General features: G+C 53.2%; 1 protein-coding gene and 1 long non-coding RNA gene across 2 annotated transcripts in view; one reads left to right on the top strand and one right to left on the bottom strand.

Moving 5' to 3' along the window:
- Positions 1 to 25783, top strand: part of MINDY4 (MINDY lysine 48 deubiquitinase 4) — a 100020-nt gene that overhangs the window by 54672 nt on the left and 19565 nt on the right. The window contains exons 7-13 of the mRNA XM_049641655.1: positions 430 to 536; positions 3025 to 3141; positions 4366 to 4454; positions 13557 to 13658; positions 15473 to 15536; positions 16606 to 16671; positions 22139 to 22206. Coding sequence (XP_049497612.1) covers positions 430 to 536; positions 3025 to 3141; positions 4366 to 4454; positions 13557 to 13658; positions 15473 to 15536; positions 16606 to 16671; positions 22139 to 22206 — 613 coding nt within the window. The remainder of the gene's footprint in view (positions 1 to 429; positions 537 to 3024; positions 3142 to 4365; positions 4455 to 13556; positions 13659 to 15472; positions 15537 to 16605; positions 16672 to 22138; positions 22207 to 25783) is intronic.
- Positions 9040 to 25783, bottom strand: part of LOC125930033 (uncharacterized) — a 192500-nt gene continuing 175756 nt past the window's right edge. Inside the window, exon 2 of the long non-coding RNA XR_007460042.1 lies at positions 9040 to 9217. This is a non-coding gene — a long non-coding RNA (uncharacterized LOC125930033). The remainder of the gene's footprint in view (positions 9218 to 25783) is intronic.

Below are 25783 nucleotides of genomic sequence, written 5' to 3' on the forward strand. Positions count from 1 at the left end.
GGAACAATGGCGTTTTTCCCCCCTAATTCTGCCCTCTTCATGTTTGTCCTCAGGCACAGGTTTGTTTGCCATGCCTACCTTTTGTAAGAAATGTGTCTGAGTGAGGCTCTTCTGGGCCTGACTCCATGGCTTCGGCCCCAGGCTCCTGTCTCACTGCGTGTCCACAGGCAGAGCTTTCTAGTGGACCGGTAACCACCTTGTGCCCGCCGGCATCCTTGTGCCATGGACCAGCATGGGACTGCGACAAGGAACCAGGGCCCTTACTCTGTCTTTTTTCCTTCTTGTGAAGGCCTGGGAGCCCCAAGGGGGAGAGGCAGGTGGAGGGTGGGGAAGCCCTCCCTTCCTTCAAACTCATCCATGCGGTGTTATTTCTGATTCTGTTCCCCGTGGGTCATAACAAGGAGCTCACATGCCCTGGTTTTCTTTCAGAGGATGTGGAGGATGAATTGGTAAGGGAAGAAGTCATCCTGTCTCCAGTCCCATCCATGCTCAAGCTGCAGATAGTGTCAAAGCCAATCGACCTCTCAGTGGCCAAGGTGCGTTGTCAACTTGAAAGTGCGCGTTCATACGTCTTGATTTGAATTGGTGTGAATTGGTGTGGTGTGAATTGAAGCTGTTTTGATGTGAACTGGTGTGGGTGAGGTGGTTATGATCCCCCTGACCCCAACCATCTTATGTCTCAGTCGTTGTTCAAGTGGAAATTCGGGCGTGGTATAGAAGAACCTGAACTGAGAGTCAGGAAAATGGGGGTGTGGTCTTCTCCAGGAAGAAGTGTGGGTACAGCCTCCTCCCACTCAAACATTCCAGGGTCTCGTGCTTCTTTTGGCCCGGAGCCGCTTCTGCACATCTGCAGTGGGCCACTCCAGACTTGTGACGGCACTGGGAGAATTGTCCTCATTAGAGCGGCTCTGTTTTAGCGCTCGTCCCCCATGCTGGGCTTAGGCTGGGCTTGCAGTGAGGGAAGGACAGGAGGGTTTTAACAATTCCTCAGCACCACTGGGTTCACACCAGTGGCCTCCTGGAGGGACTTGAGAGGACTTAAGGGGCAGGTTCCTGGCCTTATTGGCCTCCTCTGCAGGGATGCCCTGGATTCCTCACCATCTCAGCTGCCAGATGGCCTTACCCCTCCCCTTGGCCGGTGGTTCCTGTGGGATGGAATGCTGCTCTTACACTATCCCACTGGCTTTTCAGCCAGGATCCAGGAGGAAAAGCTAAAATGTCTGGGGACACAGCTGACCCCCTATTTACTCAGCACACAGATAAAAAAGTCAAAGATTTTTCTAGAGGTTTTTTTTTTTCCCCTTCCCCTTCCTCTCTTCCCTTTTCTTTCCTTCTTTCAAACCATGGAGGGCATGGGTGTGTGTGTTGGGGGGTCGGACACTTTTACATGGCCCCAAGCCTGGGAAAAGTGCTCTGGCTATCTGTAGCCATGAGGCTGTGATTGTTTGCTGTGAACACAACACTCCTATTTTGGGAAGGGCCCTAGAGGCCCCTAACTTCAGACCACCCAGCAGTAGCATCTCCAAAAGCAGCTGGAAAAACTAAGGCCCACCCAGAGAAAAGGAGGGCTCAGGACACATGGCATCCATAGCACCCAGGTTTCCAGGCTGTTAACTCTGTGACCTGGTGACCATGCTGTGCCTAGCTGGGGGCTGTCGTTCTGTGATTAAGAGAACAGACATGGGCTTCAGTCAGAAAACTCAAGTCCCTATAGTTTCTAGGCTCTCAAAAAACTCAGTTCAAATACACGGATGATTGTTTTTGGCACAAGAAGGAAAAGCAAACCCTGATAGATGAATTCGCCCAGGCTTCTCTCCTGTGTGCCGCCAGCCCATGTTGATGGGCCGACATGTTGACAAATGCTTCTGTCACTGAGATTTTCTTAATGAAAAGCAAAAGAGAACCGATTCTAGAAGGAAATAATCTGAATCTATAAGAAAGATCTGACCTGGAGAGGTGGCAACAGAACCCATGAGTTGGCCCTTCAGAGACCTTGGGTGTAAAACCATGGTGGAGAGAGAGGAGGGAGCTGGCATAAGGAGGGGGTATCCAGGGAGAGGCTCTGCCTTCCAGGGCTGGTCAGGTGGAGGGGTTGGCACTTTTGGGGGCTCTGGAGGGTGGGGCTTTGGTTTATGGGAGATGAACTGTGAGATCAGTGTCATCTAGAAGTTTGGGGAAGACAGAGCTGTGGAAAAATGGAAGGGCTGCCTTGGGAGGGGGTGGGAACCCCTCCCTGGGTTGTTGGAATTCATGCTGAGTTCATGGGGGACCACTTGTGGGTGATGTTGTAGAGGAGATTCTTCCCTGTAGTAAGAGTATAAGAGCAGGGGCTGGCAAACTGTTTCCAAAAAGGGCCAGATCGTTTATTTTTGGCTCTCTGTCACAACCACTCAACTCTGCCATCGTAACGTAAAAGCCAGCATAGAAGCAAATGCCAACATATGTAAGCAAATGGGTGTTACTGTATTTCAATAAAACTTTATCCACAGAACATGTGTGGGGCCAAGTTTGGCCTGTGGGACGTAGTTTGCTAAGCCTGTCTGTCAGCACCAGTTCTCAAATGTAGCTGCACATTGGAATTGTCTGGAGAGCATTTAAAATCATAGATACTGGAGTCTGACACCCAAGCGTTCTGATTTAGTTGGCCTGGCCTGTGGCCTGAGCATCAGGATGGTTAAACACTCCACAGGTGGTTACCGTGTACAGCCAAGAACCTCCAAGATCCCTACTAAAACTAAAAGTTTCTGTTTCAGTTTCCCCTAAAGAACCTACCAAGACTTGGGCCCAGGTCAGCACAGGCTGGTTTGGTTTATGGACGTTCCAGAGATGAGACCCTCAGGATCGACTTTTCTCTTTTCTCAGATAATAATGAGTTTGCAAAAGAAAAAGAAAATAAATAACCCTGCTGGAAAACGGGATGCCCTGCTAGAATGCAAGACCAGCTCCTGTGGGAATCCGTAGACCGCGCAGTGTGTTATTGTTTGCTTTTAAGACAACTGACGAAACTCTCTCTTCTTTTGACAGGACATAAAGGCCCTTCTGTTTGGTTCCAGTTTTTGCTGTTTCAATGAGGAATGGAAACTTCAGAGTTTTTCCTTTAATGACAAAGCCTCGTTAAAATACGGCATCGTGCAGAACAAGGCAGGTTGCTTTTAAGTTTCCCAGGGACATTTCTGTGGGCCCATCACAGACAGGGGCAGGATGTCCCCCAGTTTGGTAAGTCCTGCGAGCATTTCCTGAGCTCTTCAGTGCCAACTAGCCCTGTGTTTGCCAGGTTGTCACCCAGTGCTGGAATTTCATGTGTGGCTGGCAGAGCAAGAGCTGGGGAGTGTGACCCTTACTCTATGAAGACTTCTCCTCAGTGTCCAGAATCTTCTCTGAGAGGAGCAGAAGGAGGCTCTGTGTTTGTTGGGGGCATCAGAGTGGGTCCACAGGCAGAGTATTGGGAAATGGTTTTGCAAGCAGGGCTGGAGAGAGGACACTTGAGGCAGGAGGCAGCCTGAATAAAGGAGAGGCTTCGAGAAGAAGTGTGTGAGGAGGAGGTGTTTTCAAGACAGGGAAGTGTAGGTAGACGGGAGCAGGATTTGGACCCGGTGTGTACACATTTCCCAAGTTACACACTTTAAGGGCCAGAAGATACTCTAAATCCAGCAGCCCAACGAGGTTCCATTTCTCAAATCCCAGGAAGCTCCCCTGCCCCACACTGCCCGAGGAAGAACCCCAAGACCATTAGCCTTTGTCCCTAGTGTGGCCAAGCTCAGCTCATTTTGCACCCCCAGCTCAAGGGCACCCACATCTGCTACTCTGATATTCCTTGTCCTTGTTGATGCCTATAGAAATGAACCCCTCAGGGAGCCTTCTTCCTCTAACGTGGGGTGGGGGGGCAATAGAGACACACATAATGGGTGCTGAGGCAGGCCACACCTGGGCAAAAGATTGCTCACATAAGCAGAGGCTGCTGCAGGGGGTACTGAGGTGATCAGGGGAGACTTCCTGGAGGCGGAGGCCGTTAGGATGGGCCTCGAAGCTGAGTAAACTGTTGACACCCTCAGCCTGTGGACATGGAAGCATTTCTCTGGATGACTGGGAACCTATGGTGATGAACCTGGTTTTACACCTGACTGGTAGTGAAGGCCTGTTTTCTTCCCATGAGACATTGCAGACTTGCTCTCCTTCCAGTGCTGGGCACCGTGGCCTTTGTCACCCCCTCTCTGTGACTAGGCTCAGTGCTTTGCAGAAGTACTCAGCACATCAAAGGCCCGTGTTGGAGGGGCAGGAACTGGTGGGAGCAGGCTGGTTCTGGAGGAACAGCCAGGTTTGCCCTGGTCAGTCCTCACTGGTACTAATGTGTGTCCTTCTTTGCAGGGGGGTCCCTGTGGGGTTCTGGCAGCTGTCCAAGGCTGTGTCCTACAAAAACTCCTGTTTGAAGGAGATAGCAAAGCTGACTGCGTTCGGTAAGTCAGTGCTCATAATAGCAATATCTTCTTTTCCCAAGGCCTCTCCTCAGTGTCCAGAAAAAACAAGCAAGGAAGCATGTGTGTTCCCTGATATTTCCCGTCTTCTGAAAAGGGAAATGGCGACCGGCTAGCAGGTCCAGTGCTGACCAGTTGAAATGACCTGTGTGCACTTGCCTCTAAAAGAAGGGAGGGTCGTTAAGTCCCATTCCACGTGGGAAGCAGCTGCTGGAATGGCATCGAAACTAAGGCCACCCCCCTCCTCAGCAGTTGAGCGCGGTAGCTGCCCAGCTCCCATCCACACCCACATCGACCCGCTGACCCCTTGACTGAGCCCAGGTCTCAGTTACCTCATGTTACCCCATGTTACCTCACCTCTGCCAACAGCCATTACCACACATTCCAGCCAGCCCCGCGGCACATTGCTTCCACTCCCTCTGGCCGTTTGTTTTCTACCTCACGCTTTAAGTGTTTGCACATGGACCCCCCCTCATTCTCATTTTCTCTCTCACTCAACAGACTTTTCTGGAACATCTCTGTGCAGGCACAAGTGATACAGACAGGGATAGATGCACTCTCTATGCTCCAGAATGCTCTGTGAGGGATGGATGGATAGAAAACCCTCATTCTATAGCGTGGTCAGGGCTAAGATGGAGGGATTGGCAAGGTGCTGGCCAGGGCTGGGGCTAGATGGCCGATTCGAGGAGACTGTCGTCTTACTTTTGTCTCTCTGTGTGCCCAGTTACTAGCTTGTTCTGAGTTCCCCTCAGACCTACAGAACTGGTGCGTCTCTTTCTTCTTTTAGTTGAAATATAACATGCATGCAGTAAAGTGCACATGTCAAAAACATGCACAGCTCAGACGTGTTCTGCTCAATGAATTATTGCAAAATCCCACACTCATGAACCTCTCATGCAGATCACAAAAGAAAATTACTTCCAGCACCCCAGAAGAGTCCTGCCTAGTAGATACCCCCATTCTCTTCCCAAAAGTTGAGATTAAACAAATTCTAAAATCACAGCTTAGTTTTGCCAGTTCCCGAATTTTAATTAAAGGGGCTTGTTCTTTGATGTACGTATTTCAGTGTCTTTTCTTTTTCTTTTTTTTTTAAAGCTTAGGTGTTATAAAGACAGCAACTCATTCCCCATTCACCCATGTTCAGCTTCCTGGGAGATACGCTGGCCCCCCAGACATCCTGCCAATTTCGGGACAAATGAAACATCTTTTACCAGCTTAGAGGATTTTGCCTTAGACGGGGTCCAAGGGAAGGCAGCTTTGCATGCTTGGCATTTTAGAATGTGTCCAGTAATATAATTTGTCTGATTACCAAGTAATCATCAAGGTGTTTTATCTTAAGCTAAAAGATGTTAATTCTCAGCATAGCAGAACTGTAACCAGAAGCAGAGTGATATAACATTTCCACAGCTGGATCTCACCTTATTCTCCATACCCCGACCAGTCCACACATAGCTGCTCCTGTCTGTGCACGGCCATTCCCCATTGTGTGCTCTGGAAGGCCAGCCAGCAAAGTGCTGCCCACAGTGTGGACAGAGACCCTGCTGCTGACTCTCCCAGAGAGGCAGCACAGTGCTTGATGTTCTGGAATGTTCCCGACTAAGTGGAATTTGCTAAATGAGGGAGCTGCCCTCAAAGGGTGCGGGGACTGTCCCTGAGTGTACATGTCCCCACCTGCCTACCTACCTTCCCTCCTTGCATTCAGAAGAAGCATGCAGGGAGGACTTGGCAGGTGCTTGGAGGGAATACACGGCTCAACAGGACAGCTGTGGCCTTGCCTTCATGGCACCTTTGACTGACCATGAGAGCCAGGCAGATAGGAGGCCTACAGGGGATGTGCAGGAAGCTTGGGGTTCACCCAGACATGAAGAGGGTGGGGCAGGTTTGTTGGAGGAGTGACATTTGAGTCTCACCAAGGTCTGGAGGTAATCAGGACTCCCAGTTGGCTTGACACATATCCTCGCACATGCTTATTCTCCCTCAGTTTCCCCCTTCCCAGCAAACCCCTCGTACTTGGTTCTGGGCTCCTCACCACACAGAGGCCATGACTTCAGGGAGGCCTTCCCAGATCTCCCTGGTTGAGATAAACCCAGGCCTGCTCCAAGGCCTCCCCACCAAATGGCACCCTTGTTCATGGACATCATTACCTGTCCATTGTCTGCTCCCCCCCATCCCCCAGCCCCTGGGAACACAAACCCCATGAGAACAGGGGCCTTCCTGGGCTGCCTGGTTCACAGCCTGTCTCTGGCATCCAGCCCAGGGCCTAGTCCACAGAAGAGGCCCTCAGAATTTTTGTTGAATGAACACATGGACAAATGCATGAGTTATCCAGACTAACAGGGAGGGGAGGGGAATGGTGTTCCGGTAAGGAGAACAACATGTGCAGAGGCCTGAGGGCAGGGAGAGCAGGGCCAGGAGCCAAGAGTTGCCTGGGGTGGCCGGGGCAGAGTTCGGAGGGGCAGGGTGAGACTGGGGATGGTGGTCAGGGACATGCTGCCAGAGGGGCCTTGGAGGCTTAACCATTCGCTTGGGCCCAGTGTTGGCCTTGGCCCTCATGGGAGATGTCTCATAACTCATTTTGGCCCCCTTCTCATTCAGAGCTGCTTTTGAACTTGGACTTTGTACTTGGGGGACATTGGGGATTGCTTCCCAGTGATCAGGATGGGGTGTTTAAGTTGGTTCCAGGCAGGGCTGTTCCTGCCCAGGGCACAAGGCAGGCTTCGTTCCTTGTCACCTACCCCACCCACCACTAAGGGAGTATGCGAGCCTCTGGATCCACAGGTGCATTCTCCAGGGAACACTTTGCTCTCCACACCAGGGAGTGCAGCCAGGGCTTGGAAAGCAAAAAGCCAACCTGGTTGTGGGTGCAAGTTGGGCTCTGGGTGGAAAGAAAACCAGGCCAGCTGTATAAGCGAGGTTCTCTTCCATGTCCCGCCATCTGCCAGTCAGACACCAGCCAAACGTGGACTCAGGCCCAAGTTTATACTGACAGACCTCTGTTTAAGCACCGACTAGGTGGAGAGTTCCACCAAGGCCTTGCTGGGAGGCAGGGGAGGGAGTGCAGCCTTGGCTTCCATGGGCTCCCTGTTGGCTGGGACCCTGCAAGAGGAGTTGGGGCCAGCCTAGATTGAAGGCCCTTGGCAGCCAGGCTGGTGGGGCTGAGCTGGGTCCTGGGGGCAGCGGTGGGTAGGCAGAGGGAGAAGGGGAAAGGAGGAGTGGCTGGGGTGTGTCTGTGGGGGGGTTCCAGGTGGGAAGGAGCCCCACTCTGTCTGCCTGGATGGACCAGAAGAGGCCTGTGTTGAGTATCCACAGAGCTCGGCCTGCTGGCCAGGGCCCCCTCCTCCAAGAAGCATGGAAGGATTCATGCTGCAGAAGAGTGACCTCAGTTTTCTTTGGAGCCTCCCAGCTAAGGGTGCTCCTGGTAAGTCCCTCCCCTCCCCACTCCCAATCCCTGCTTCCCCGGGCACTGCAACTAGGGCTGATCTCCACACAGGCGGAGTGCAGTGGGCTGGCTTTCTGTGTCCATCTATCAGAGCTCTTTCAGGGGCTCAGGCAGAAGTAGTTCAGAGGGGGACAAGATGGGGGAGGTCCAGTGGTGTCGGGCTATTGGCGAGGGGCACCAGATGTCTACACACACACACACGCACACACACACACACACACAGTCCTGTGCTTTCTTCTCCCCCTTCCCCTGCTATGGGGTTTTGAGGTGAGAGACTGCCTCAGGGCCTGGAAGGTGATTGGGGGTGGAAGGGGAGAGTTCTTCTGGTTCAAGCTAGGACTTGGGTCAAGCAAAGGCCGGAGGAGCAAGGGGCTGGTGCCCAGGGCCGGCAGCAGAGGAGAGAAGTGAGAGCAGAGTTGGGGTTGCTGCTTTGTGATGGTGAGGCCCTGCAGGTCAGAGGCCACCCAGAGTTGTCCTTGCTGCCTGGGTCTCGGTGCATCCTGTAGGTGCCCATGCTGAGGCTGGAAGGGGTGCCTGGCTCTGTGCTCCTTAGCCCCTTCCAGGGTGGGGCATGCTAGGCTGGGTCCAGAGACGTGGACTGCAGGGCCTCACCTTCTCATTGGTGAATCTCTGTCTTGCCTAACTTTGACTCAACAAGGAAACACAAATGAAGTCCTTTGTAAATCATCAAAGGCTGTGCAAGAAGGTGGGACCATATGGGGAAACTGAGGCTCAGAGAGGGAAGATGCTGGCCCAGGGTCACCCCTGGTATCTGTGGCTGAGCCCTGTCTGCCATCCCATGCTGCTGTGCCCCAGAAGAGACGCTGAGCAGTGGGAGAGCCAGAGAGGTCAGGAGTGACTGGCACCAGGAGGCTGATGTCATGAGTTTGAAACACTTGAATGCTGGACTCCCAGACAGATTCTCAGTGACCAAGGTGCAGCTCTGTGTTTTACAAAGGGCTTCTGGGAAGACCCTCCCCTTTTCCCCTAATTTGGAAAAACTCAGTACAGAAGAGTACAAAGAGTAATACAGAAACACCTACGGGACTCACTGCCTCACGTGAGCAACGGGTGAAGTCCCTGCAGCAACCTTAGTCCCCGGCTCCTCCAGTCTCATTGATTTATTCATACAATTTTATTTTTTTTTAACGTTTATTTATTTTTGAGACAGAGAGAGACAGAGCGTGAACGGGGGAGGGTCAGAGAGAGGGAGACACAGAATCTGAAACAGGCTCCAGGCTCTGAGCTGTCAGCACAGAGCCCGACGCGGGGCTCGAACTCACAGACTGAGAGATCATGACCTGAGCTGAAGTCGGACGCCCAACCGACTGAGCCACCCAGGCGCCCCAATTCATACAATTTTAATATGGATGGGTTGGGTCACTGGTGTTGCTGCATGGGCCGTGTGTGCTGAGTTGGGTTTGAGGCTTCAATACTTCCTTTTGACTCTGAAATTCCAGGATTTCAGAAATGACCCAACTGAAAAAAAACAAAAACAATGCAGGCGACCTGCTCTGTTCTCTTCAGGAGCAGCACGGTGGCCTGGCTCGCCACAGCAAGGCGAGGCGGTGTCTGCAGCTGCCCCACTCGGGGCCCTCCTCGCACCCTCCGCCCACACTCACAGCTGATGGGGGTAATGGTTCTGTGAAAGCAGCGTGGAGGATGTGACTGCGCCCTCCAGGGAAGTCATGCTGAAATAAAGGCCTCTTGGCAGGGATGGTGTTTTTTTCTGCAGGACTGTCTGGCTTCATTAGGACCTATTCCATCAGGCCGGCAGCTGGCCTCTCCTCAATCGGGAAGGACAGCGCCCGGTGACAGGACTCCGTGTTTTTCCACTTGAGGAGGGCTGTGCCTGTGGCTGGCTGTGGGAAGACCATGAGCCCCACTCCCCTGCAGGCCTAGAGAGAGCCACAGACAAGATTGACGGCCCCACACCTCCTCCCCTTTGGAATTGTGAAATTCAAGGCCCAGAGAAGGAGGGGCACTTGCCCAGGGCCTGTCTGGCTGGACACTAGGGGGAGAGCCAGGCCTGGACCCCAGGTCAGCTGGTCCCCAGACCAGCCTTCTTCCCCTCCCCTGCAGCAGCTTTTGACCCTGAGAGGGAGCAGAAAGCCTGCAGTCGTTCCCAGGCCTTCCTCTGGATTGTCTGTAGATGCTGTAGGCTATCTCGAGATAATTAGGATCAAAACATCTCTTTAATCTGAAGGACTTAAGTAGTTTAAGCAACTATGTAGGATGTATTACTCTGCTACGCCCTCCACCATCCATCGACCCGTATCTTCAGTCTGTACTTCTGTGAGGAAGTAGGTGCTTAAAGAAACTGTTCTTGCTTGAGGAGCCTGGCTGGATGCTACATTCATGGTAGGAGTTTGATGAACGTGTGTCTGACTGATGAAGACAACACAGGGCCACCCCTGTCATTGAGGTTTTGCAGGTGAAAGCCGGGAGTTAACCGGGTGAAGCTGGAGTCGGGGCAACTCACCACAGCGCCTCCTTCCTCTCGTCCTTGGCACGGACAGCCCCGTCTACCCTGTGGCTGGTTAAATGGCAGAGATGGCAATGCTGGGATGATGCTTGGGGGCATCTGGCTCGGGGTCTGCCTCTATGCGGGAAGGCGAAGGTCAGCGAGGGCGAGGGGCTTCCCCGAGGCCTGTGAACCAAACCTGGAACCACACCTGGGCCCGACCACTGCACTCTTCCACTTCGTTCTCTAGAAAGATGTATCTCAAGAGAGCAAGCTAGAGAAGACTCAGGGAAGGATGCAGAGACTAGAAGCGTTTCCAGAAGGAAGCCAGTGAAAAGAATGAGGATTTTTGTGTAGAGATGCAGAGGTTCCGAGGGGCTTGTAATCAGTCTGCGAGAGAGATCAGGAAGACACGGGCCAGACCGAAGAGCCAGTGTTGTCCGGTGCTGAAGAGCTGAGCTCGAAGGCAGAGGGATGCTGATTCCTAAGGCAAGAGGTCCAGACAGTTGGTTCCACTTCCCCAAGTTCTCCTTCCTCCCTCAATGCTGTTTTGATTTTTCCAACTTTACGGACTGTGTGGTTCACTTGGATGAATCATTTAGTCGCTGTGCCTCAGTTTTCACATTTGAAAGGGGCAAGGATGCTACTGCCGTTACAGGGCGGCTTTAATGACTAATGGAATAATACACGTGAAGTGTTTCTAACCGCGCTTGGCATGTGATAAGCACTCAATATGTGTCGACTGTTGAATCTCATTTGTGGCTACACTGAGAAGCTTTCAGTCAAGCACATGACTTGCTTCAGCAAGTTCGTGTAGAACACAGTGAATGTTGAAAGGTGACCTCTTAGTTCCCTGTCTGCAGGTTTTCCAGCATAGATGTTCTAGGCAGAGTCTACAGTGCAGAGACGATTTTGCACAACTCGTACCCATGGCAAGGGTTCTAACCGGGGAGTACCCTCGTCGCACCTGTGATGTGGGAAGAGCCCACAAGGGTGAGATGGGGTGGAATGCTGGTCGGGCACTAGCTGTAACAACCCCGCTGGGGAGCAGGGCATCCCGGTCCCGGACGGGGGCAGGAAGGGGATTGGCAAGGGTACTCGGGAGGTGTGATTGACAGGGCATGACGGTCACCCGGGTGGGGGCAGGGCAGGAAACAGGATCCATGGGGATGACGAAGCCCACTTTCATAGATTCTGAATCCAAAGAGATAAATGTCCAATCCTTTCTCCTTTGTCTGACAAGCCCTGCCTTCCTGGCCCCCCCTTAGTCCTTGGCATCACCTCTCCGGAAACCCAGAACAACATTTCCTCACCTTTGTTTTCATAGCTGATGGTGACCCGGGCCAGTGCTCCCTGCACAGCTCGGGCTGCCTGGCTTGATGATGGCATGGTAACCATTTCCTCGAGGAGCTTGGCGGGTCTCCAGAGGCTGCAGAAGTACCAGGCAGTCTGCCATTTCATTTTTCAAGTGGGTTGAGGGTGGCTTGTTACTTTCACACCAGATGTCAGGAGTTCACCTTCGTGTCACCATGGCCAAAGTGGGGACTTGATGTTTCCATAAAGACAGCAGTAATAGGTATTGGTTATTGAATATTGACCACGTGCCAGGTGCTGGGCTATGGACCTTACACACATCATCTTGCTTAAAGTTCCCAATGCTATGAACGAGGTCCTCTTGTCATCTCCAGTTTATGGAAGGGGAAACTGAGGGAGGGCTATGTCACGTCACCTCCCATTTTAGTCGTTTGACAGCCTGGATGCAGACAACTGGTTCTGTGTCTCAGGCACTGGGGAGTGACCACGTGCTGCCCACCATGGTGACCTGTGTCCGGGTCTCCTCGTTCCCATTTCTCCAGTTTCTTCTTCCTCCCCCCACCTCCGCAGCTCAGCACGGAGCTCAGATGTTAGTTGGCTACTGAAAACATAGAAAACTACCCCCACTCCGCTCTGTGTCTTCCTTTGAGCCCCAGCAGGGCCTTCATCAAGGCACCTTTGTTAGGAAGAGCCTAACAGGCTGCTTTTGTAAGAATGTAATTTTTCTAAGAGTTTAGAAGAAATCCATGGACTCCAGGGGTGGGCAAGAAGTACAGCTCTCAGGAGCCCTGGGAAGGTGAAACTGAAGGAAGTGTCTGTATCAGGCTGTTGCCTGTTCTTCCCTCTTGCTCGTGTCACACAACAGGGTTTCTCTGTTACCCTTTTATCATAAGACATCTCTCTGCCATTTTTGACATTGCTGGCTGCCTGTTCTGCTCAAAGCCCATTTGCTTCTAAAACTATGTAACAGCACTGTCTCCCAGCCGAGCCCCTACTGCCTTGCCACTTCCTGCCTTCCTCTGCCTCCCTGGTACGCCAGAGTTCTGGGGCGTTTCATCCTTGGCCACCACCTCTGCCCTTCCCCATCATCTCTTTGGGGAATCTTAGCCACTCAAAGTGCTGAGGACTCCTTACATGCTGGTGGTTCATAAACTTATACTCAGTGCCAGCTGCTGTCCTGGGCTTTAGATGGGTCAGATAGCTTCACCTGGGGGTCCCATGGGCACCTCCAGCTGCTCCCCCAGTTCTCCTCTCTGCCTGTATTCCTCATTTCAGTGAACAGCACCACTGTGCACTCACGAAAGCCCCAGAGATTACCCTGAATCCTTCCTCTCCCACATCCCACGCCCTAGAGCTAACCAGCAAGGCAGGCTGCTCTTCCCTCTGTACCCATGACCTCCTTTCCTGTGGCTCGTGGGAGTGAAGGGCACCTGCTTGCACAAACCATTGTCTCCACAGGACTGGATATTGGGACTGGTCAAGGCTGGGTCAGGGCAGTACCAGACCTTTGCCAGGGATGGCTACCTTTCCTCGGAGTGGCGGTAGTTCCAGAATGCCTTCAGCTCAGCCTCCTGGGCTCTGTCAGAACGCACCACACTGGCTTACACATACCTCGGGCCCTGCCAAGCCTCCAGGGTCCCCTTTGCTCCCTGGGCTGTTTCCTCAGCCTGCTCCTCCTCCAGCCCCACCCGGGGCCCGTCCCCCAGGGCTCTTCCCTTGGCCCTCATCTGAGGAGGCCCTGCTGGGAGTCCCTGAGCTCTGGGGCCCTCTGTGTGGCAGAGGAAGGAATAGGCTATCTGCTACAGGGCTACGTGGTCCCTGGCTTGTGTCCCTACCGGCATAAACACGTTCTCTTTTTCCTCCTCAGGCCGCTGCAGCCTTCCAATGCTCACAGGACCCACTGCCTCGCCCTGGCCATCGCGGACATTGTGTGGCGGGCTGGGGGCCATCAGAGAGCCGTGGTCACACTGTAAGTGCTTCTCAGGGCCTTGTCACTACCACTCACATGGGGCACGGCTGCAGGCAAGCTGGCTGTGTGCTTTCCTGTCCTTGGGGAAATTGTCTTTCCAACAGGCTGTCTGTGCGTCCTCCTGGGTGCCTGTCATGTGCCCCATGCCAGTGTGAGCCCAGAGAGGCAGCCCCACACTTGGGAGAGGTCTGGAGGGGTCTCCATGCAGCTCCATTCTCCTCTCTGCCGGGGGTCGCATCTATCTCGCCTTCCTCCCTGGGGAGCTTTGGGGGACACAACCCTCTGGCCTAGGCAGCCTGCTCCCCTCTGTATTTCTGACCCCGTGTCCTTGGCAAACAGCCTCTCGGTAACCAGTCACCCTCTGATTCATACCGCTCTCCTAGTCCCAAAGCATGCTCCTGTCCACTTTGTCACCTGGACCCCTGTTCCACTGAGGAAGAGACTTACCCCCACTGCCTCCATCCTCCCGCAGGTGGAGGACGCCATCCATGTAGTCCACATGGGCTGCTCTTCAGTCTGGCCCTTCACAGCGGGAGCATCACTCCATCCCAGGCCTGTGGCTAAGCTTTAGTAAAAAGGATGCCTTTGGGGGCCAAAGATTACACTCTGGTGGGGTAGAATTGTCCGTAGAGCACACTGCTAAAGAGAGAGGACTCCCGGGCACCTGGGTGGGTCAGTTGGTTAAGTGGTGGGCTTTGGCTCAAGTCTAGATCTTGTGGTTCATGAGTTCAAGCCCTGCTGATAGCTTGGAGCTTGGAGCCTGCTTCAGATTCTGTGTCTCCCTCTCTCTTTCTACCCCTCTCCCTCTCATGCTCGCTCTCTCTCTCTCTCTCTCTCAAAAAAAAAAAAAAATTGAAAAAAAATTAAAGAGAAGGGGCTCCAGAAGCTAACTCCTGTTGCTTATTGGCTGTGTGGCTTTGGACAATTGACTCAACCTCTCTGCACTTCATCTGTTTACTCATCTGGCAAATGGGGATAATAGTAATGATTATTTGGTAGAGTGACTGTGAGAATTAAATAAGTTGTATGTAATAAGTGACTATATTACCAGTTTAATCATTTACCCACATGAATACATAGTGCATAATAAATGTGAAGTACTTAGGACAATGTCTGGCACATACTAAGTACCATCTCAGTGTTGGGTATTATTGTTGTTCCTGTCGAGTGCTTGTCCTTGGTACTCGTGTCCCAGTTAACGGATTAGCCCTGGCCCTTAGGATCTGCATGGCAGTGCTGAAAGCAGATGGGACAAAAATTCAATTTCTCCCTGTTTTATGGATTAGAAAACAGGAGCCCAGAGAGGGGCAGTGGCTGGTCCCAGCCCAGGCAGCAGGCTAATGACCCAGTGGGCCCCAAACCCCACTTTTAGTGCACGCCTTCCTGGGCTGCACACGCAGGGCGTTGTGTAAATGGACGTGGGGTTAGGGTGGGAAGCCTCAGGCCAGAGGCTGAAATTCCTCCCAGCCCTGAAAATGAAGGACAAGTCAGCATTCCTCAGTCTGGAAATCTATTTGTCAGTTGTGGGTGAGAGGCAGGCTTCCTCCTGCCAGGACTTGGGTTTGGTTACCCTAAGCTCTCCTCCTGCCGTCTTTTTTCCATTCCTTTTCCCACCCCCACTAGTGGAGTTCTTTGGACCCAGCCTAGTGGGTGAGTACAAAGTGGGGGAGAAACGAGAAACCCTTGGTCCCGTTCTTTCCTCTGGAGCCACCTTTTTATTTGTCCTCATTTAATGGCACATGTGGTTTCACCCTGGCTCAAGGGCATGTCTTCTCCCCATGCAGAGGACTCATGCATCTCCCTTTCCTTTTTAGGGCTTCAGGAACACAGCATTTCAGTCCAACAGGGAAATACAAAGCAGATGGAGTCTTAGAAACAGTACGGCTTTCTGGAAAATTATCACGCAACCTTTGGCTTTGTGTGGGGACGGTCTCCTTTCATATAAGTAAATCCTCCCTCAGCTGGGGATGGGCCAGCCCTCCCTGCAGCCCAGGCTAGCAGATCCTCCACTTGGGATTGGGGTGGGGGCAGAGGTAGGGGCTCGGGGGTGGGCTCTCGCCAGGACTGGCTTTATGGCCAAGAGGCCAACAGGCGCCCTGTCACAGAGAAGAGCAGGCCATACGTAACGCCTTCTGGCCGGACCGCAGCCCTCTCTGTCCCTCTGTGTCTCTTCAGCATCCTCTCTGGGGTTGTTGCGAGAGGGCAGTGGGGTGGTATGGAGAGGGAGGAGGGTTCGAGGGTGGGGAAGAGCTTGTGCGGGACAGAGCACCGGCCATAAAGCCAGACCTGGTGTGACCTAGTAAGGGAAAGAAATGAGAGACGTGAGAATACAAAGTGACGTTTTCCACGAGTGGACCTCCTCTGCACTGAGGACTTTTTGTTTTACCTAGTTTGCTTCATTTGACCTGAGTCTGGGCACATGTGGCCCCGGGATCCTAACTGGGGGCCTCACCTGGTGGGTGTTTTCTCTACAAATGGCTTTTTCCTATCCTGCCTGAGAAAGCAAAGGAGACTCATACCCTCAGCTTCCTGCCAAACTCAGGACACTGCCTGCTGGGCTTAGAGCTGGGTGGGTCTCTCGCCCCGGCTCCCCTGCACCCCCAGGTGCTTCTCAGATCCCGCTTGTCAGTGGGGGGCAGGCACAATGTGGGCTCCTTTGCTTTGGCTCCGCAACACCTCCATTCCAGGGCTCTGTAGGCCTGGTGTGGCTGGCAGGGCGGAATTCACCCCCGAGACCCCAGCTGGGCCCTGTCAGCCTTTTAAGTTGCACACGGGTCTGGGCCTGTGTGCCTCCCCGCCCCAGCTCTCAAGGTCACCCGTCTGACTACAGGGACATTTCCTAGTGGGTTTTGTAGCCGCTGAAGCCGGGGTGGTGGGAGATAATCCAGGACGTGGAACCATCGGTGGGGGCTTGGGCGGCTCACCCTGGGGGTCTGTGTCTCCTCAGCTCACACTGCACAGTTTGACCTGCTATGAGGAGCTGGTGACTTTTCTTCAACAAAGCATCCATCAGGTATGAACAGTGGTTTATTTGGGGGGATGGTAGAGCTGTCTGCTTTCTTTATGGAGACCCTGCTCAATATATCCCGGCTGGGTGGGGCCTCCAGCACCCTGTCTGCTGGTGGAGATCTGTGCCCCCACCCCTTGCTGTGAGATGGGGTGGAACACATCCAGGGCCTGAGCAGCACAAAGTACTGTGGGAATTCAGGGCTGTAGCCTCACTGGTTTTGTGGAGGAAGGAGCCCAAGCCTCCCTGGTAAAGGACATGATTACTGGAGCCTTCTGCCTGGGTTCCAATCCAGGTAATACCCCTTGCTTAGTAGCTCTGTAGCCTTGGGCAACTTATTTAGCCTCCCTGTGCCTCAGTTTCCTCATCTGTAAAATGGGGCTGATAAAAACGGTGCTCAGAACTAGCGTGCCTGGCTCAGTGTGGTCAGTGATTTTAGCTTTCGTTGTTGATATAATGGTCACCACTATCACGATTATTTAAGGTAACCTTGAGACTGGTAAGTTGTAGACGCGTAGAAATGAGGGGGAAGCATTACAGAGGCAGGGTGCAGCATGAGCCAAGGCCAAAAGATGACCTCTGAGATTCCCCAACTGCAAGGTCTCATCTTCTGACGTCTGTGTGTCAGGGTGGAAGGAAAGAAACAGCGCTGAGCCCTTCTCTCCTGGTGTGCAAGCAAATGGTCCATGCCTCTTCGCCTTTCTTTCAGCCTTCTGGGCTGTAGGATGAGCTCTTTTAGGCTCCCAAGAAGGCGACTTTGCCTAGAGATTTGCTGGCGAGCCCGGGTGGTGGGACTGGACATTCTGCTGTCTTACTATCTCCTGTTCCCTGAAGGCGCTGTGTGTCTGGGCGGAGCCAGGGAAGAGTGGTCACAGACGCTGCTTGGGTAGGAAAATGGGGCCTGTCCTGAGACCACTGCGAGGCAGGTGTGCAGTCACCAAGGTGCTGACTCTTCAGAAACTTTCTGCCCGAGAGCTGTTGCCCAGAGATGATTCAGTCCGAGGAGCCTGGCCCGTGTCCCCAGCTTAGGACGCTGTCTTTCTGCACTGACCGTTCCTCCTGGCCTTTCTGGGAGGTGCAAGAGAGGGGCTCTGGCATGGGAGGGGTCCCGGCCTAGACTGGCTGCCACCTGCTCCCTGTTTCTGGCTCTCTCTGGTTCTTCACGGACATAACCCAGGGGGCTGTCTGCCGATGCAGTGCACTTCCCAGCTGGTGCACACAGCTGTAGGGATCCTGGAGCAGGGACCTGAGGGCCCCTGCTAGCTTATTCCTCAGCCACATGGGGCCCTTGGGAAAGTCACTGGGCCTTAGTTGCCTCATCTAGAAAATGGAAGATGGAGCAGTTAGCAGGTAACTTCCAGCTCGTTACTGTCCAGTGGTGGTTTTTAAAGAAGAAACTTAAATGCATGGACAAGAATGCCTTCTAAATTAAGCATCAGGCAATCTAAATAAGCAGAAAGGATTCTACTCTTTTTTTTTATTTTTTATTAAAAAAAATTTTTTTTAACGTTTATTTATTTTTGAGACAGAGACAGAGCATGAACGGGGGAGGGTCAGAGAGAGGGAGACACAGAATCCGAAACAGGCTCCAGGCTCTGAGCGGTCAACACAGAGCCTGACGCGGGACTCAAACTCACAGACCGCGAGATCATGACCTGAGCCTTAGTTGGCCGCTTAACCGACTGAGCCACCCAGGCGCCCCAAGGATTCTACTCTTAAATGTACTCAGAGTGTTGTGAGGATACAGCAGTGCGTCCAAAAGATGAGCAAAGCCTAATCGCCTCCGTGCATGTGATTTGACCAGGGAGGCAGGCCCCCGGGCTCCTGTGTTCACACCATCAGGTGAAGCGGAGCGTGGAGCCACCGGTGCCAGGAGAGGGAGGTGCCCTGGAGGCTTCGAGGGGGCAAAGGAGAGCCCTTGGGAAATAGCTCAGATGCTCCTGGGGCCTGTCACCGCCCACTGATGGCCCTGGGGTGATGCCTCAGCACCAAGGTTTTCTGCATCTTCGTCTATGAAATGAGGCCTTTCTCCTCCCTCTGTCTGTACCCTGGGGTTTCTGTGAAGCCCAAGCAAGACAGTGACTTTGGAAGAGGTTCAGAGGGTGGGCCTGTGCTGAGGAGGGGCTGCCTTCTTTCTGTCATTCTTCTGGATCCAGAGTGGCTCCCCCTCCTCACTTGGCTTTGGTCCCTGTGTACCAGTGGTCAGTATTTGGCCCTCCTCACCCTGGAAGGTGGTGCCTTCCCCCACAGTGTAATTATGTTTTTTCTGGAAGCCGTTGAGCTGCCTCAGCACTACCCTCACCAAATTCATTTTTCATGGCCTGGGCCTAAGAGGGGTTCCTCGTGCCAGGCCTGGAAACGAACACTGAACCATCGCTGCCCAAAATAAATAGCCTCCTTGCTGTGTTTTCATTAACGCTCACCCTCGGGTGAGATGTCTGGCTGCCCCTTGCGAGCTGGGCGAGCCTCCGCCCCTGCCTCCTTTTGGGGTTCTTTGGTGGGCTTCGATCTCCCCAGGGCCAGAGCAGCGCTGGAGGATGGCCCCTTCTTCCCAAATGGCACCATACATTTTTCTGGACCCTAACGGCAGTTTCGGGCCCAATTGCCCATCCAGAGAGCTCTCCTTTCAATGCAGGCACCTTGCCCTGTGGCCTCCCATGTCTTGGCAGCTTGGATTTGATGAGATAATTTTAGTAAATTTTTTTTTAATGTTTTTTTATTTTTTAACAAAATGGAATATTGGTGCCATTCAGTCATGTTCTGGTGGGGGCCAGAAGCCCCAGGCAGGCATCTTTTCTCCCTGCTAGCCAGTCTGCACAGAGGGGCACATCCAGAGCTCATGGGAAGCTCCCCTTGAGGCTGTTCCAAGGACTGTGGAAAATGCTGGCCCACATAGTACTGACCGTTCTCCATGTTTATGCAGACTTGGGGTGCACAGCAGGCTTCTGTGTCCCCTGGTTCATTGCAGCCCTGCAGCTGCAGGTGTGGCTGAGGGGGAAGCAGACAGAGAGGGTGCCATGCTCCCCCAACACCATGGGTGGGTCCATGGCAGCAGTTGGTTGGGGAAGCGGAGACAGAGAGCTTTGTCACTCCCCGAGGCAACATGCAGGTCAGTAGCAGAGCTGTGACCAGAGCGCCGGCCCTCCCGAGCCCGTGTCCTGCTGTACAAGGGCATCAGCATTACCCTTTGCAGTCATCAGAGCATGTCCACAGCCGTGGTCTCCTAGAATGTGCACCAGAGCCCAAGGAAATACGCAAAGTAGGGATTCATCATCCTCGTTTTGCAAATGGAGAAACTGAGGAGAGCAGAAGTTAAGTGACTGGTTTGAGATCAGAGAATTACAATGAGGTTGATATAAGATTGTTGTTGATTTATTTGTTCCATTTCTATATCCCCCCCCCACCAAAATATTTTGTTACTTATGAATTTCTAGAAAAAAAGTTAATTATAAAAAGATGATGTTCTTGGGGCTTTTCTATGCTCCAACCATAGTAAATCTGCCCTCTCTTGCCTTTGAGCCTTTGCATTCGCTGTTCATCTTGCCTGGAACAGCATTCCCTCTCTTCTGCTTGTTTCTTGTCCTTTGGGTTTGGATATCACTTCCTCCTGAAAGCTTTCCTTTGCATTCCTTCCTTCCCTAAATCCTTAGTCTGCTTGAAGGCCCTTTCTGTGTGTTTGCAGAGCACCTTGTATTTCCCCCCTCCTTTTCAAGTTGCTTCTTGTTCTTTCTTCCCTGAGTTACTTCCCGCAAAGGCAGATCTGTGTCCACCTTGTTCACAAGCATAACCTTATCAGGGAGCCTCCTCGTGGCACGAAAGTTCACACAGCAATTTTTTATTTATTTTTATTTTTTATTAAAATTTTTTTTAACATTTATTTATTTTTGAGAGACAGAGAGAGACAGAGCACGAGTAGGGGAGGGGCAGAGAGAGAGGGAGACACAGAATCTGAAGCAGGCTCCAGGCTCCGAGCTGTCAGCACAGAGCCTGATGGGGGGCTCGAACCCACGAACTGTGAGATCGTGACCTGAGCCAAGGTCGGCTTCTTAACTGACTGAGCCACCCAGGTGCCCCCCACAATAATTTTTTAGATGACAAATTGAGTTGCAGTATGGAAATGAAGACTGTATTTTGAAGGAAAGAAAAGATAATTTTATCAGAAGCTTGAGCTGAAATAATTACCGCAGCTGAATACCCTACTTGGCTCTGAGCTTCCTGGCAACCAGGGAACAATGGAAAGGGGATCGAAGATATCATTCTTATTGTTTCAGCAACACAAACGTGTTTGAGGGTCTGGTTTCAAGTCCAAAAAGAAACTGACCACACATAAGGAACACTGACCATCATAAGGCAGCGTCTTCATCCACAACGCACTAGAAGTGGTGTCATCCCGAGAGGGGGGATACATAAGGTCTTCACACAGTTGCAGCTGGGGGATGGCATTTCTCTAGGGCGTCAGCGTGACGTAGCCCTTCGCAGGAGGCTACTGGACAGGTGGGCAGTGCAGAGCCAGCACCATACTAAGAGCCCACACGGGTGGCAGGCCCCGTCCTACGGGCTTTATAAGGATGATCTCACTTAATCGTCACAACACCCTGATGAGAGTAGGTCCTGGTATAATTATCCTTGTTTCACAGGTGAGAAGACTGGGGACAAGGAAGTTGAGAACTGTCCCCATGATCACAGAGCTAGGAGTGGCACAACCAGGATTTAACCCAGGCAGCCAGGCTCTAGGCTGTGGGCTCTAACCCAGGATTGGGACCGGGGGGAGATAAATTAGGTGCTCCCTTTGGGTAAAAAATTCAAGGAGGTACCAAAATCCTCAATAATCAGTATCAATAATATTTTTTAAATATCAAAATTAATCCACAAAAAAAACCCCAAAACCATGATGAACAAAATACCAAAAATTTTTGCAAGACAGGACCTGTCCTTGTACTTGAACGGCTTGGGTCACTCAGCCATCCTGACCCTGACTCTGCCCCACACCTGCTCCCTGCCTCTCTTAACACAGTGCAGGTCTTTGGAGTAAGGGATTCAGAATCAAATAGAGCCTGCTGGAATCCCCCTGGGCTGTGTAGCAGCTGTGTGAGCTCGGGCCAATTGCTCGGTATCTGACCCATTTCCTTGTGTGACAGAGGGCAGTATTAACACTACCGTAAAGCACAGGCCTGTGACAAACACTTGCATGGTAAGGGAGGCTGCCCCGGCTGCTGTATTGTGAACTTCTGGGACTCGGTCGTCATTGGTATGCACCTTGGCGGCCACTGTGTCTGCCCCCATTGTCACTCAGGCTGGTGTGCTCCCCATCGTTTAGGGGGCCTGCCATGGAGCCACCTGGTGACCTCTGGGACCCGGCTGGGGCAGCTGGCTCAGGGTCAGGGTCAGGGTCAGGCTCCCTAGGTGTGGCCCCTGAGGAGGTGAGAAGAGGGTGCAGACTTGGTGGGTGTTCATTCCTTTCTCCTCTTCCCAGTTTGAAGCAGGTCCCTACGGATGCATCCTGCTCGCCCTGTCTGCCATCCTGTCCAGGTCCACGGAGCTGTGAGTGTCTTCCTCCCTCAAACCCCCAGGCAGGGCTTGTCTGTCTTGTTCGCTGCTGCCTCACCCCACCCCCGAGAAGCCCAGGACCATGCTTGGTGCATAGCAGGCATGTCGTGAGCATAGTCAGGAGGATGAAGGAAATAGTAGAACAGGGGATGGTCGGCTGGTGGAGGAGAGAGAGCAGTTATATGCTACGTACATGTGTGTTCAGAGCTACCTTCTAGGTCTCCCCACGTGTGCTGGGGCTGCCTGGAGGGACTCCCACCCAAACAGCTAACAGTGCCGCTGGGTCCCCCATAGGACTGCGGTGGGCGCATACTTCAGCACATGTGGACTCCCCTGGGACGTGGATGGGGATGGGCAGTTGAGACGGAGGTCTGGGAAAGGACTGAGGGCCTCCATGAACTCAGGACGGGGCTCACCGTAGGCCGTGGCAGTCTGAAAGCTGCAAGGTCTGGGTCCAGGGCCAGCCCTGAGGACACGGGTAGGTGGGTACCCGGGGGCCCTGGAAGTGGAGGACTTCAGTTCCGTGTACCCTTATCAAATGTGGCCGCCCGGCTGCCCGAGAGCTGGAGTTTCTCCATATGTCCATTCTCCATGAGCTTTCTAGACCTCTAATCCGTATTTGTCATCTGTGCATTATGTCACCAGGGAGGGGAGCAGATTAACAGCACATTAACAGTTTTGTAAAGTACAATCGATTACTCCTTCCTTTTCCAAGTAGAGAGTAGACTCCAGAGGCCATGGAGACCCAGGGAATGAATTTTCATTTTGTGGGGTGCTTGCTGTGGGGGATGATTTGGGAACAACCCCATGCAGGTAGGCCTTGGGGAGTGGAGAGGTAGAAAGAGTAGCCATGTGGTGCTCAGGCTGGGGAGGCCCTGGCAGAAGGAGACACTTGCTCATGGCGGCCGGGCCAGGCCAGGGCCTGTCCCATGCCCCGTAGGCTCTGGCTTGGGTAGGAGGAGGACGTGGGGGCTCTGTGGCCTCATGCTGCCGGCCTGCCTGCTGCTTGCTGCTACTGACCTTATTAAATGTGGTGCACACACAGATTTTCTAATGGCATTTTTCTTCTAATCCTGCCATAATGATACGATTCATTCTTGGCCCGGGCTCACGTGCACCAGAGACCATAAGCCACACTGTCTTCTCCCCAGGCGCAAGTTTGCTAATCCCTGCCTGACCACGTTGGGTGGGGGTCTCTGGGTATGTGGTTGAGACCCCTGAGCTACCTGAGGGGAAGCTGGGCTCTCAGGAGGCCCATGCCTGGTGACATCTGGCTGTGTGATCTCCTGGGCCTCAGTCTCTCCACCTGTACAGGGAACCATCCGGCTCTGAAGGTCTAGGACTCTGTGATCAGAGTGTCTCTGCTCTGGTCACTGGGGCAGCTGCTAACGGTCTTGCTCACCAGCCTGGGTGTGCTCCTGCAGGGAGTGGCTCTGGAGGCCTTCTCCATGTGCACGGGCCTTCACCCCCCATAGCCAGGCTACTCTTCATGTTGTCCAGAGCGGGAGGACTTGGGCTGTGTCTGTCCCCTCCCCGCCCAGGCTCTGGCTCCTTGGGGGCATCTGTGTGAGGCATGGCTGCCCTGCTGGACCTGCATGGCCTCATGCTACCAGGCCTGACATCTCAGCTCTGCCACGTCCCTCCTGTCCACTGCACACACGTACACATGCAGATGCACACACACATAGATACACAGAGATACAGACACAGAGACACACGGATGCACACAGACACATGCACACATATAGATATACACAGACATATACACACACAGATATATATACATATACACACACAGAGATGCACAGAGATATACAGACACATACACACAGATATACATACATATGCACACAGACACACACAGGCACAGAGACCCATAAGATCCGTCTGGAGTCCCCTCCTTCCCCTTGCTCTCAGGGCAGAGGAAGGAGTAAAAGTATGTTGAGACCATCTCCCTCCCACTCAGGGCTCCTGAGGACCTTCCCTGGTAGAGATCTGCTTTAGTGTTGGACCCGGCAGGCACTGGGGGGGGCTCATCTTATCCTGGGCCTCCCCTTCCCTTCCAAGAAGACGGCGTGGAAGATATTCTCAGCAGCAGCAGCAGGAACGATGGTGACCGACACCTAGTAAGCTTCCTGTGTGCCCAATCCTTTGCTGCAACATGTTACACAGCACACTTGTTTCCCACCCCTGGCAGCCCTGTTCGGTGGCACTAATGATTCCCGTCAGCATCGCTGTCTTTCGGGTGAAGAAACGAGACCTGCCCCAAGCTCACACAGCTTAGCCCAGACAGCTTGGGCCCGGACAGGACTCTTTGGGTTTTCTGTTTAAGGAACTTGGGAGTCAAACAGACTTGATTTCAGGCCTGACTCTATACTCCTTTGCACCTGAGTTTCTCACTCTCTGAAAGGGGGATGCTAATTCCTGCTTCACGAGATTAAATAAAGATTTATATGTTGAGCGCTTGGCTCGGCTCCCGGTGGGTAGCCTGCTCCGATGACGGCCGCTGCTGGCGTGGTCCTGTCACAGCTGTGCTCAGAGGCATCTCGTGCCCCATCCTGTCCGTCTTGCCCTCAGTCTTGGCCCCGTGTCTGGTGGTGCAGACATGGCCGCAGGGAGGCCCTGCGAGTGGTGATGGGTCCACCTGCGGTGGTGCCCACCCTGGCAGGCACTTCCTGAGCTGCCCGGGGCCTCCCTGGGTGCTGTGTGCTGTTGCTCAGAGCGGGCAAGAGAAGTGGAGGCGGGAGAACCAGTCCCTGCCTGGGAGGGTGCCAGCCAAAGATGTGCTCGAGAAGACACTGTCTCTTATCTGTTCAAGCTCAAAACCGCTTTTAGAGAGACTGTCTGAGGGCTTCGGGGGGGGGTGGGGGGAGTGGGGCAGGCTTTGGGTACAGGGCTGCTGGCGACATCATGGAGTGGAGCTGGCCATTCCTTCCTGCCATCTGGGACTTCCTAAAAGGAGTGGCAAGTGTATGGAGGAAAGACAGGACTGATGGTGAGGAGGAGAAGAGCCCCTCGAAATGGTGCCCAGATCCTGTGAGAGAGTCACGCTGACATTATTTGAAATAGCACGTTAGCATTGCTGGCATTTTCTGGGCTCCTCTGAAGAAGATGTTAGAAGGGGGAGCCCCTGCATTGGTCTAGGCCCCTTACGTCTCAGTCACACGCTCCAGCGGTCCTTCCGCGGCTCCCCAGAGCCTCTGATCCCCGTTCTCAGGAGGGATGCCACACCTGGCTGGAGGTTTGCTGGGATTCACTTAGCACTGATAACGGTCCTGGGATTGTGAAAGGCCACCCCATCCTGGCCTGCCGCAGGGGCTAGCAACTTGCAAAGGCCTTTCTCTGTGGACCCTTGGGCACACGGGGGCGGATGTCATCCAGCACGGGCTCCATTTGTCAGGCTGAGCTGACAGGCTTGTCCCGGGTGGCCCGGTGGGTGACGGCTCCCGTGACAGCATCCCACTCATTGGCTGCCGATGTAGCTTCGGAACACCTGAGACCCCACCTCTGCTCTGTTGCCAGCACGTTTATGGCTGACCCAGCCTGTGCCTTAGGCCTCGGGGGGAACTAG

This window comes from Panthera uncia, chromosome A2, assembly GCF_023721935.1.
Source record: "Panthera uncia isolate 11264 chromosome A2, Puncia_PCG_1.0, whole genome shotgun sequence".
NCBI lineage: Eukaryota > Metazoa > Chordata > Mammalia > Carnivora > Felidae > Panthera > Panthera uncia.